The sequence below is a fragment of the Haemorhous mexicanus genome, chromosome 3 (assembly GCF_027477595.1).
Source record: "Haemorhous mexicanus isolate bHaeMex1 chromosome 3, bHaeMex1.pri, whole genome shotgun sequence".
In the NCBI taxonomy this organism is placed as follows: Eukaryota; Metazoa; Chordata; class Aves; order Passeriformes; family Fringillidae; genus Haemorhous; species Haemorhous mexicanus.
Window position 1 is genome coordinate 9,399,582 of NC_082343.1, and position 13,307 is coordinate 9,412,888.

Here is a 13,307-nt window from a genome sequence, read left to right on the forward strand (position 1 = left end):
AGCACCCTGAGCACAGTGGTCATTTCCCTGAAACATGTGACCTCCTAGTCACAAGCTGGAACCATCATCATTTCTTTCACCTTCAGAAGCACAGTGATGGCCTGCACATTCTACAAAGCTGCACATCCTCAGATTTCCCCTGCAAGGCCCCTGTGCCCCTCTCCATCTGTACAATGAGTTATGAGTTCCAGGGACTACAGCTCACACACAGTCTTGCCCTGCCCAGAAAATTCTGTCTGCTCATTCAGGACAAATAAGAAAAAGTCACATCATCAAGCACCAAAATTTGCTGCAGGTCCTTCATAAAGGTGGTGCACATTGGCAGGGGCAACAATTACTTACAGACAGCACAAACTTCTGGTCAATGTATTTCTTGGCTACATTTGGTTGAAAGTCAGGCGACTCCAGGAACCTGAGGAAGAACTCGTACACCAGCTGTCAGGGGAAAAGGAGAGATTACTTAGAAATCTTCCTCTCCTCTCACCAGTTTTTACTTCAGATTTTATGTTTTCCTTCTCCTTAATGATCCAGGGAAAGGCTGGGAAGCCCAAACAAGAGCATAATAAAACCCAGTGTTTCCTTACCCAGTGGGATCAACTCAGCTGCCCTTGCTTTAATGGCCGGGGGTCTCTGGCTGCACATAACTGCCCAAATCTGTCTGAGATCTCATCACCTCAGGTCCCCCAAAGATAACATCCACCTACTCAGATTAAGACATTAGGCCTGGGAAACTCTTCTCTCATCTTCAGCACACGTCCCTACAGAGATCAGAAATCTCCAGAGATGGCAAAGGCTCAGACTCACTGGATGCCCTTGAGACATGCCAAGGTTGGCTTGGCCTCACTAAGCCAGGAGAGCTGCATGCTGTGTCCCACTTGGAAAACAAAGGGCAGCTTGCTTTAAGAAGGCTGTCAGTGCTGAAATATCAACTTCTGGTCCTGCTGTTCTCTGAGAGGACTGAGTCCACTCTCAGCTCTCCGAGTGGTTCTGAGGGGCCTCTAGGATCAATGCATTTGAAAGGTCTGACTTTGGAATTGAAGACTGTGCATCTACAGGTAGGACCTAGTTACCAAGGACAGCAGTAAAGAAAAAAACTGAGGTGCTGACCAAAAAGCTCAGCATTCATTTGCCACAAATCCATGCTGGCTGCTGCTGACTCAATTCTGAGAAACAAATGCTGCCTAGCATTCACAGCACTCTGGTGCTGAGGACACGCTATTTCTATCAATGCTCACAACCCTATGTCAACTGCAGCAGTGAGAAGTGATTAACCACTGCTGCAGAATGACACCTTATTTCTTCTCTGTATTTTCTGCTTCATTCTGCAGTACCTGCCTCTTTTTCTGCCTTTGTCTGCTTGACAACACATCCCTGTGCAAGTGCCTCGAGCTTTCCTCCTGACTTCCACTGCTGAGCTCTGCTAAACCATGCTCACTTGTTACTTTCCTAACCCTTTTTACCTAGTCTGTCTAAAGCCATCTGCAGGTAAATGTTGCACAGAGGCATCAGCCAGTTTCCAGGACACCCTTGCTTCCTGCACTACCGAAGAACCACCTCTGACCCCTGGGTGGCAGGCCTGGTCTTTCCCCAGCAACTCTTGTAGTGAAGCACCAGTGGCAGGGCTGGCAGCCTCTACATGGACTCTTAACTTCTTGGACATAAATTCACCAGATCTATATCCCCCACTGGTCCTCACCTGAAGGTGTGGCCAGGCAGCCTCTAATGTAGGCTCATCTTCTTCAGGGTCAAATTCTGCTCCTGTGGGATTGGACGATGGTGGGAGCGTCCGGAAGAGGTTCACTGAAAACTGAGGTGAGTGAAAAAGTTGCATGAATGACATTCTGACATCTCATGATGGTCCTCCATACAGCAAATCCTTCACTGCAGTGCCACACTGTGATTTGTCACAGCTGTGCTCACACGTTGAGCCCTTCCTGCAGGCTGCAGGGCTACAGTCTGCACAGGACCTCCCCAAGTGCAGTCTGTGCCAGAGACAAGAGCTTCCACCTCTCCCCAGAGCAGGCACTGTCACTAGCACCACCCCCACACACACTTCTCTTTCTGGAGGTGGGTAGATAAGGAATGGATAGGACTGGGGTCACACTCCTCCCTGACAAATCTCCATCCCCTCCTCCTCCACACTTCCCTGTTTCTTTGGCACACAAGGCACACAACACTGGCTCCACGCCCTACCATGACAACAGCTTCAGGATAGATGGCCTCGGTGACAACATCCCGGTTGTGTGTGATGTATTCCACCATCTCATTGAGACCTGCTCGCTTCACCTCCTTGAACTTCAGGTCACTGAGGGGGTCAGAGATGAAGTCAAAAAGAACGCAGCACTGCCGCAGCTTCTGGATGAAAAGCTCTTCTCGTTCGTGGGGAGGAGCATCTGTCAGAGAAAGCAGGGACATCTGTCCTTGCAGACAGGCACATCATCTTCCTGCTTTACCCAGGTAGCACTGTGGTTTGCTCCCTGTGGTTTCCCCCTCCCCTGTCACATTGCCCTTGAACTGCTGGAGGGGAAGAGGCAGAGGCAGTGTTATCCCTGCTTTGGACATGGGACAAGGGAGGCAGAGAGGCTGCCAGGCCTCTGAAGCAGCTATCCCATGAGGGGATTTCAAACGTGGTAGCAGTTTCTAACCTGATAGGCATTGATCTCTTCTGTGTACAGATTACACTGAAAAAGGAGCTCAACCAGCTCCAATCACAAAGCAGTGGCAGCCATGTCCCCTGCACCCCAGAGACACAAAGGGAGCTGGGCAGCACACACTGTAGCCAAACCCTCCTGCCAGAGAATGGAGCCAGGGTGGCAGGAGCTGTACATTAACACATTCTCTTTTTGATACTGGAAACTACACACTGCCTTGGCCTTCCCCAAAAGCTTGTCTGTGTCTGTGAGCAACACCAAGAAATGGCTCTGCCTCAATGACTGCTGAAAATGCTTTCTCCTTGTCCATACTCATGTTTAATTGCAACATAATGTACACTAAGTGCTAATACCAAGCTGCCCTAATGTGGACAGGTTCAATTGCACTATCATAATTTTCAATGGAAACACACTGAGGAGGAAGCCTGGTCCTTCCCCAGGAATGGGTGGATGTAGGAACCAAGGACAGCCTGCACCAAGGTCTCTGCACTTTACCACCTTCCTACACAACCTGCAGAAGAATCCGAGCCAATCCTCAGTAAACAGAAGCAGGTTTAAATACCTCAGCTGGGAAGACAAGTATGAAGATTGCATTGAGAATACTCTGATTATTTCAGACCATCCATCAATTCTCTACGTGCTAACAAGCCAAGCACCTTTCTCAGAACAATCCTTGCTGCACTGCCCATGTAACTAGCTGGAGAAACTGCAGCTTGCCATGCAGGTCACTTCCACCGCATTGCCTCTTTACCTTTGAGGGCTGGGAGTTTTTGCAGTTCCCGGTTTTTGCTCAGATTGAAACGGGAAGAGCTGTGCCGGCGCTCCTTCTTCACAATCTGGGGTCCCCCTGAGTACTTGATTTTGTTCAGCTGGGTTGGGGGGGGAGCACTGTTACTGGGCCGCTTGTTTGAAGTTGGCTGCTGCTGGGGCTGCTGCTGTGGTTGCTGAGGCTGCTGCTGAGGCTGCTGGGCCTGGTGAGGGAGAAAAAACAACTCAGAAGCTTTTACCTACAAGCCTCATAAGCAGATGCCATCAGCATCTTCTTGGAATGAAGAAACCAGGCAGGTTTTTCACTGTTGCACTTGCAGTTGAGTGCATGTCACCAGCTCTAGAGCTGCTGGTTGCCTTTGCAGCATACCTGCAAAGAAAACATCAGTTTTACTCATGTCTGCAAGGTACCACAAAGACAGTGGAGCCTCTCAGCACAGCCAGTGCTATGGATGTGGAAAGCAAAGTCACATCTTGTGACAAATTACATGAAGCAGAAATAAGAACTTTCTGTGCTCCAAACAGAAATCTCAGTGTGCTGCTGTGTCTGCAGCAGTCTGTACAATACACAACAAGCAAGTTTAGAAAACCAGCAATTTGCTTCCTTGTCCTTGTGCAGGGAATCACTTGTGAAAAAGCAAATAATGTAGTACAGAGCAGACAAGAAGGCCTTGGAAAGGCAATAGTGAAGACCACGACAATCATTGCTGCATTCATGGTCCAGGAGCACCTATAAACCACATGGATCATTAACACAAACATACACAACCTTAGATCCCAGGCTGTGGGCTCTCCCAGCCCATCCTGGCTGCTCTCTCCCATCTCTGCCTCACTGCTGTCTGGACTTCTGGAGATGGGCTTTTCCCACATCACTCCTTTCAGCCACACAAACTTTCTGCCTGCATTCTCCTCTCCCACTGCACTCTTGTTACCCTGCACTAACAGAGGCACTTGCTCATGTTTAGCATGTGACCAGAAACTCAAGCCAGTGTTTGCTCAGCTCAGCTCTCTTCTGACCTTGCTGAAGCTCTCTTGGTTCAAGTCCCGCTTAGACCATAATGACTCAATAACTGACCCTTTAATTTCACACTGACCCAACCTATGAAAAACTCAGACAAAAGAGGGCAACATCCTGCCAGGAAGCAGAGGGATTAGCTGGAACCAGCACCCAGCCTACCCTGGCTGTGCTGCATGAGCCACCTCCTTCCTGCTGGTACATGAAGCCAAGGAGCTGCAGGATGAACCTGTTTAGGATACAGCAAGAATAGTACAATGGATGGGGAGCAGAGGTGAGTGAAATTCTTGGACATCACCTCCTTCTTTCCCCATAATTCTCAGCTGCCACATAGAGCACAGTGGTAAGGAATGCAGATCTCACCAGAACAGTGACCAGAAGTGCTTTAAGGGAGTACAGAGCTCAGCAGAGCTTGCCACCCTCCAGATGGCCAGTCTCTTCCTGGCTGAGCTGCAGCTACTCTGCACAGTCCTCTCTCTGAACTGGTTTCCAAAGAGGTACAGCACAGCACTACAGTGCAAGAGCAAGAGTTACTGTACCTGCAGCATGTGGGAAGGCAGCAAGGTAGGAACAGGGAAAGCTGTCTACAAGGAGATACTGCTCTACAGATTGGGATCTGTAGAACAAGTGTAAAGATTCCCCATGGACAACAGGGCCCAAGGCAAAATATCCTTTTTTTTTTGCCAAGCCATTACTTTGAATGAGAAATCAGAAAAATTTTGGTTCTGATCTGGCTCTATTTGAAGGAAATCTTGAGTGGTTCTGAAACAAGCTCAGCTCCAAGCCAAGGTGGAGGGAAGACAACAAGATTTGAACTCTCTACACTTTACATTTGTTTCAATTCCCTTCACAGAGCAGCGCTGTCCCATGATGAGAGGAGGGAGCCAGATGAGCTTGTGATAAAAACTGCAGTGTCTGCCAAACAAAGCAGGCCCAGACTACAAACTGGAGGCAATTTATCTTAAAGAGCAGTCTCTACTCAGTTAAGCCAGGACAAAGTCGCCAAGACTGAAAAGTTCACTTCTCACCCTGAATATTTGGTTATTAGGGCAGTGTAAGCCACTCAAAATATTGTCCAGATGCCTTTGGGAATCCTTGCCTCTGCATCACTCTCCTTCCACAGGGAAGAAGGTAAAAATCTGAATGCTGAGCCACCACAGAGCAAAGACGGTAGAGAGAGAAGCAGAATATGCACTGGTGGCCTCCCAGGTAACACTGAAGGAAGCAGGACACATGGGCCCTCCTAGCTGATAGAACATGCCTGGGTACTCCTCACCCACCCAAAAACACCACAGGCAAATGTTCAGAGCATGGTGTGTTTATTGCATGTAAACAGGGTGCATCAGGGGGCTGGAAAAGTCCACCACTCTTCAACAGTCCACAGTCTTCAACATCTTGCATGAAGAGAGACAAAACATAGTTTCAGGTTTAGCTGCCAGCCATTAAAGAAACAGCCATGCACATGCAGAAGTCCCACAGCTGAGATTGCTAGGGAAAACCTGATGGTTGGAGAGGTCAGATATACTCATATGCTGCAATGCTCAGAGGGTTTTTGATGGGCTGCTTGTACAGGCACTTTCTGGGATCAAGCTGAATCCCTGCTTTCAGGAGGCGCTTCCTGTGGCAGGCCTTCTGTCCTGCTGCCTTCAACAACTCCTACCTTGGCCACATGAAGCAGTAGAGGCTTATTCTAAGTTTCCTAACACCTTCTTCTCTGAAGTTTCCATCCATGAAAATACAGCTGACTACTGAACCTGAAAACTTTCCTCTTCATGTACAGACTCTTTCCCTGATACCAACACCAGCCATGGCTGCAGGCACCTCTCCACCTGAGCAGGCTCAGCCCTCTCCTGACAAGCAGGGCTCACACACCGTGACAAAGCCAACAGCTTGGGGGACACTGTTTGCTGTGCTTGTTACACTGAATATGCTGAAGTGACCAGAGAATAGCACAAGGTGTTTGCACAAAGCACAGTGGGGTAGCCCCACTTTCCCCACTGCAGTGGAGCAGCTCTTTATGCAGACAGGACAGGCCACCCCTAAATGAAACTGAACTAGAACTCCTGCACACAGGCTCACTGCCTCCAGAGCACTTCCTCCCCACTGGTTCCCACCACCTCTCCTCCTAGTTAGGAACTTGCCTGCACACGTCGATGAGCCCCAGGCCCTGAGCTTGCTCTGTGCCATTCCTCTTCACCCTAGAGAAGAGAGATCCTCTTCCCCCAGCCACCCTGAGCTGTACTAGCTCCTCCTGCTCTCCCCTAGCCGTGTATGACCTCACCTCTGCAGGCACTCCTACTGCAGCTGGGTGCATCGCCACTCGGGAAGCCCTTTCTGCCTCACTGGTCCCTTGAGCATCCCCTGCTTGCTAAGCTTCCCAGCCCAGATCTGCTCTCAGCTCCTCCTCCTCAGATGACTCTTCCCTTCCATTCCTCAAGTCAGTACCTGCTCTCTTTGTCTGCTGTTACACAGCTTCCCTATTAAAATGAGGCTCTCTGCCTCAGAAGTAACACGAAGACACTGTAATGCCTGTCTCTGAATAATGAACTCCAGGTACTGCAGTAACAAGCCCCATGGAGATATGTGCAAAACATGAAAATACAGCAGCTCGCTGAAAAGGTACACCCTCTCCCAGAGCTGCAAACCTCATCAGCAAGGCTCCAAGCTGCCCTTAAGGCTGCAGAGCAACTCCCATCTTTACTGCTGCTAATGCCTGCTCCCACTTCCAGGTCATTAACTCTTTTCCCCACCCAGCTGCCTCTCCCAGTCTTTCTGGCCAGGAGGACTAACTCTTTCTCATCCTCTCATTCAAAGCTGCCTTGGTCTCTGACATTATTTTTTCTCCTTAAATAGCTACACAGAAATTCTCTGCATTCACATACTCATCATGTTCCAGAGGGACTGAATTAAACATACCTTTCATTTCCCACTCCCTGCTCTCATGTTTTACTCCACTGCTCCTTGTCTCTTCCACAGCAAACTGCCCCCCCAAAAGCCAGGGGCTGGCCAAGCTCTGCTGGCTATTCACATCAGAGAGATGCTCATGTTGGAGTAAAACTAAGAGCACTGCAGTACCCCTGTACTTAAGAGAGAATCCAACACTTGCCTTCCCTTGTGGATGTGCCTGCTTTTCAGCATATCAGCCCTTCCAGATCAGCTCCACTAAGGGCTCCTTTGCTGCAGAGAACAAAGCACTCTGCTTAGGGGGTTCTGGACTGGCTCCTGCCCTCTTCATCTCCCTCCAGAGAGATCCCCAAAAGAGCTCTTTGTCCACTGCATTTGCCCAGATCCATCAAAACAGAGCTGCTCTGCAACAAGCTTTACTCATCCCACCAGCTAGACAAGTTGCCTGCAAAACAAATCATAACTTTCTGGTACCAGGATAAATTAAAGTTGATTCTTTCCCCTGCTCCATGGAGCATGGTGTGAGAGAGAAAAGCACAAACTGGAAGAGGGCTGCCCACATGCTGCTCCCCTGCTGCAAGCCCATTAAGCATCTACTGACATATGAAGAAAAAGGAAAGATTTTTTAGTGCACCCAATTTTCACCCTAGAACAGGCAACCAATCAACCATAACTCCACAAGGGAATTCACAGGGCATGAAACTCTCACAATGGCAGCAGAAGTATCCAGGTTGGGCTCAGCCCATCAACCCCACCAGACAACACCACTCCCAGCGTTTCACAAGTCAAACCACCTCTTGCTTCTGACATAAGGAAGGAGTTTTGCTCCCAGCACACATTACCTAATTCTTCACACATTGTGAAAGTCAAAATACCTTTCTGTGTTTCCTGAAGAGCAAGAAAATCGCACTCAAACTGGTATACATTTCTTCTTAACAAGCAAAGAGCTCTCTTCCATTCTGCAGCAGAGTACTCCAGAGACAGGAAAGCACCAAGAAGGAACAAACTTCACTGCAGACTCAACAGAAGAAAGGAAGAAGAGACCTGTGGCAGTACTCACTGCAGAGGTGTCTCCTTTCTGCTCTGCTCTCTGTTCCTATGATCAAAGGAGATGCAGCTTTCCATCTTAAAGGAGGGCTGGATTTTGTCCGGAGTATGAGGAAGTGGCTAGGTATGTTTTGTGGGAGGGAATTTTAGACACACCACTTCTAAGTTTCTCCTGCACCCAGGCAAATATTACATGCCATTTCAGGTCACAAAAGGAAGCCTGTCACCTGTGACATTCTTCCCTTCTTACTGCACCACTTGTAACCAGGAGAACAGTGCCCCAGCCACTGCTGATTTGGATGGGCACATCAGAGTGGCCTGCTTTGTGGGCTATCCATTGCAAGACCCAGACTTTCCTACACCTTTACAGAGCTGTGAACTCAGCAAAGAGTTCCACATAAATAAAAGGTAAGTCTGACCCCATAATGCCAACGCAAGAGTTCTCTCACTTCCTTGGAGTCTGCAGGCAGCTCTCCCACCAAGCTGTTTTCAGCTGCATACACAGAACAAAACAGATAGAGGCAAAGGCCAGGATGGAGGATCTACAAAACTGCTGCCTGCTCCAAGGCACACAAAATAAGACTGATTCCTTGCTGGCCACATGGCAGGTTAGGCACGAGCACAAAACTGAGTGGTTTGTAGCAGGTTTATTTTCTGAGGCTCTGCAATGCAGACCTGTGCTTTGGAGTAGACTCTAAAATAACATTGACTACAGCCATGCCACTACTACACATTTCTTCCTAGTCTTGATTAGCCCTACATCTCTCCCATGCCCAACCCTCCAAATGACAAGTGCAATGTGTCCCAGACAAGACCAGAGCACACAGGCTTCTACGGATGTAGAAGTGGCACAGCTTGTTTGCCAAACTGCAGCATTAAAATAAATAAACCACATATACATGCATGCTTCCTCAGATGTGTATAACATTCTTCTGAGACTATTCTCAAATTCCACAACCACTGCCTGAATGCCAGACAAACTCAGAACTACCAGAACACAACTTTGTGCTAATTCTAAGGACAGCTTATCATACTATCACATTCTGCTGAGGCCATTCTAATGTATCTACCTGGCAACATCCAAACTGAGAGTGAGACTGCACATCTGGGAATACAGACTGTGCCCTCTTGTGAGGAATGCTGCATTCAGCAACAAGGCTGTTATACCAAAGAAGAGCCATTTAATCTCTAGCAGTTCATTCTTTCAAGTGTTCCTATCCATTACTTCCTAATCTCACTCCTCCAGAAAATGCCTCAGAAGAACAGATCTTTTCCCATTGCTTCTCACCACTCTCCCACTCTGACACAAAGTGACAGCAGAGTTGATGGCACTTTGCTCTGACAGGAGCAAGGAGGCTGCTCCCATCTGTCAGGCCTTCACCTCCTTGATAATCATGGCGTGTCCCTTTCTGTAGCCAACTTTGCCATGCCCTGCCCACCTCTGTGAGCACCACTTGCCCTCAGCTTTGTGCCAAATGTCTTTTTGCAGGTCTGTAGGGTATGAAACTCATCAGCTGGCCTCCTCCATAGTCATTGTTTCCCTTTGGCCCAATTTTCCTTCTCTGACTTCTTAAGATCCTGATGACATGTGTTATCTGGTGGAACAGCTTGAAGCAGCTAAAATGAAAGATTTCATTCCTCCCCAAAGATGAGTTTGCACAAGCACGCTGCTGCACCCAAGGTGAAAGCCTTACCTCTTCTGAATTCTCTGCCCCACCATCCTTCACGCTACTGCTGCTGCTGCTGCTGCTGCTCCCAGGCTTTGTGGTGCTTTTGGTAGACTTTGGAGACTCCTGAAAGGATGAGAACACATTCAGACAAAACTCCACCTTGTTCAGAATTTTAGCATCTCTCTGCAGAGCTCAGGTGTGAGCTGCCACAGACCACTCCTGCAGCACGCCCTGCTCCGGACATCCACTCCCAGCCCTTTCTCCCTGGGAAAGCCATCCCGAACGGCTCCCGCGGCGGCTGACGCCCAGGGCGAGGCCAAGCTCCCAAGCCCAGGAGCGATGCTGGCATCTCCCGTGCCGGTCACCCCGTCGGGGCACCTGCGAGTGACAGGGCCCTGTGCCCACCCAGCCCTTCCCCAGGGCGCGGCCTCATCGGAGATATGCGGTGCCAGGGCACCCACGGCCCCGGCCCAGCCGCCCTAGGAGGCGGCACAGGCGGATCCGGGCCCTCACCCCGCCGGCGGAGGGAGCGGCGGGGCCGGGGCGTGGGCGCGGCCGTACCTCCCCCACCGGGAGCATCCCCGCGGCCGGCGGAGCGCGCAGGGCAGGGCGGGCCGGGCCGGGCCGGGCTCGCACGGAGGCTCCGCCGGCCGCCCCTCGCACCCTCCCGCCCGCCTCCCCCGGGCCCGCGCGCGCTCCCGCCGCCCTCCTGCGCCACCCGACCCGCCCGCCGCGGGCGCGCGCCCGCGCCCCCGCCCCCTGCCGGCCACAGCCCCGTGCGCGCCCCCGCCCGAGGGCTGAGCCCAGGGAAGGCCGCGCCGGGGAGGGGCGGCGGGAGCGAGCCGTCGGCCGCCGCTCCGCGCGCGGGAGCTCCCCCGGCGCCGCCGCCGCCCCCAGGGCCGCACCTTCTCCTTCTTCAGCTTGTAGGGCATGGTGAGCGCCGGCCCCCAACCGCTCCGCGCCCGCCGCCGCCGCCGCCGCCTGCGCCCGGGCCCGGCCGCAGCGCCCCGCTCCCATTGGGCCAGGCGCGCCGGCCTGCCTAGCAACAGCCTCCGCCGCCGCCGCGTGCCGCTGACGCAGGGCGGCCGATTTTTCTGATTGGCCACAGGGCGCGCGGGCGCCGGGCACGCCCTCGGGGACGGGGCGGTGGGAGCGGCTCTTCCGGGGCAGCGGCCCGGGCGCGGGCGCGGGTTTGGGCTCGGCTTCTTCCCGCGGGAGGGAGCCGGGACGTGCGGGGCTCCCCGGGACACGGCAAGCGCCTGCCCGGAGCTCTTGGGTCTCCGCTGCGTGCAGGGGGCTCCTGGAGAGCGGGAGGAAAAGTGTCTGGGCTCTTTGTCCTGCCTTCCCGGCTCTCATCTGCATCGCTCGAGAAGGAGGAGCCCCAAGAGGCTGAGCTGGCCCCAGGGTCTGCGCCCCACTTTTGCGGGGCGGGTGCTTGTTAGTGCTCCGATGCACAGTTCTGGGGAGGCTGCCGGTGCAAATAAGGGGGCAAGTGAAGCTGGTGGATCCAAGGGTGAAAATGTGCCTGTGAGCACTGCAAGGCCCAGCACAGCCAGAGCATTGTGGCTGGCTGATATGGAGAAGGCTGTTCTTGGGACAGGGGATCAGGACACGTCCCTCCTCACATGGGGCTGCCTGATTAGCTCATTGGCAGGTGGTCCTGCATCTTCACAGGAGGAGGATACTGTCCCACAGCCTGCACATGTCACCTTCAAGTTGGTGAAGGTGGGCAAAAAGCACTGGGTAGTATCAGAGGTGCTTCAGCAGGAGCACAGTCTTTTCAGTCATTGGGTGAACTAACCTAGCGTGGCATGTGGGGAAGAAGTTCCCTAAGAGTGTTTTGAAAGATCAGTGCATCAGCTTATTGATCTTATCACCTTCATTGACCTGACAGTCACTGGCAGTCCACCGGATCCCCAGGAGCAGAGCGAGGTTTTTGTTTTTCTTCCTCTATGTCATGCACAAGTGGCCACAGCCCCAGCACAACCATCTGGGTGCTTGTGAGCAGGAAACCGTGCCAGTGTGAGCAAAAGCCACTTGCTTGAAGAGTTTGTAGTTATCATCATTCCCTGTCAAAAGCTGTCACGTGGAATTCTGGATTGGCTTTCCTTGGTCCTAGAGGTTGGTGAAACTCAGCTTCACCAGACTGGTATTTGGCCCCTGACTTCGTCCCAGTGTCAAGTGACTGATGTTTGTGCCTGACTTCTGTCTAACACTGTCCCACAAGGTGGCCATCAAGGTGATCTCCAAAAAGAAGGCAGAAATGGAAGAAAACCTCAGGAAGTTCCTGCCCCACTGGATGCAGGCAGGGTGAGAAGGTGGCATTATCAGGGGGCAGCAGGAGAAGCCCCTGAGCATCTGCAGGGCAGCGGGCACATCTGAGGGTCACCAGGGCATCAGGGGCTAAGGGGGAAATGGGAGCTCCTTTGGGGAGCTTCATGGGCAGCAGTGCTACTGGATGGCTCAATGGGGCAGGGGTTTTTGAGGTTCAAAGGAGTGGTTGGGGAGTCCTGGGCATTGGGGTCACTGAGGCACAGGGCAGGGATTCCAGGGGCAGGGAGTTCTTGGGAGCTTCGGGAGGATGGAGGCGTGGTTGGCACTTCGTGGGGGACTGGCAAGGGTCAGGGGAGCAGCGGTGGGCAAAGGGGATGGGGGTGCAAGGCAAAGGGGAGCCAGCGGGGGGCAGGGCGGTCCCATGCCAAGCCCATGTGTCCACGGATCCCGAAGGGCTCATCCCGCTAAGCCAAGGCATGGAGACAGCTTTTATCTCCTCGTGGAGCCTGTCCCCTCGGGGAACATCCTAGAGCAGGCGTGCTCCCAGCTTGGGAGTCATGTTCCCCAGCCCAGGTAGTGAAGGACTTCCTAGAAGCCTCTCTTCATCTCCATCTCTCTGACTGCTGCACTGCACCCTTACCTATTCTCCCTCTATGCCACTGCTTACCAGCCCCAGCTCTCCTCCCCGCCCTGGCCCCTCATTTACTCACAGCTCCTTCCTTGCCTCCTGACCTTCCATCTGCCCCTGCCTGCCCACAGCACATGCTGCCTGTTCTCTGCAGAGGGTTAAGCCTGGAAAATATTTTCCTGGACAGTGAGGAAAACACGAGGATCCCCATCTCCAGATTTTCCAAAGGGTGGTACTGCAGGATGTCAGTGGGGAGTCCTTTGGGGTTTCACACATCAAGGACTGCCCAAGGTCTTTGGGTTTTGTGTTTTTTTTCACTGGAGGACAAATTATGGATGCAGAGCCTGGAA

At 52.2% G+C, this 13,307-nt stretch overlaps 1 protein-coding gene across 3 annotated transcripts in view; it reads right to left on the reverse strand.

Annotated features, from left to right (window-relative positions):
* The window catches only part of PPP2R5D (protein phosphatase 2 regulatory subunit B'delta), a 27,553-nt gene extending 16,478 nt beyond the window's left edge, over positions 1 to 11,075 (reverse strand). Inside the window, exons 1-6 of one of the 3 annotated variants that reach the window (XR_009485665.1) lie at positions 10,961 to 11,015; positions 10,080 to 10,178; positions 3,403 to 3,622; positions 2,194 to 2,393; positions 1,697 to 1,807; positions 343 to 435 (exon numbers count right to left, since the gene is read on the reverse strand). Coding sequence is in view for 2 of the 3 variants with exons in the window: in XM_059840759.1 (XP_059696742.1) it covers positions 343 to 435; positions 1,697 to 1,807; positions 2,194 to 2,393; positions 3,403 to 3,622; positions 10,080 to 10,178; positions 10,961 to 10,987 (750 nt within the window). In the remaining variant the exon portion in view is untranslated. Of the gene's footprint in view, positions 1 to 342; positions 436 to 1,696; positions 1,808 to 2,193; positions 2,394 to 3,402; positions 3,623 to 10,079; positions 10,179 to 10,616; positions 10,713 to 10,960 lie in introns of those variants that run through there. The other 2 variants (XM_059840759.1, XM_059840760.1) reach the window with 2 other exon arrangements.
* Between the last annotated feature and the right edge of the window lie 2,232 nt (positions 11,076 to 13,307).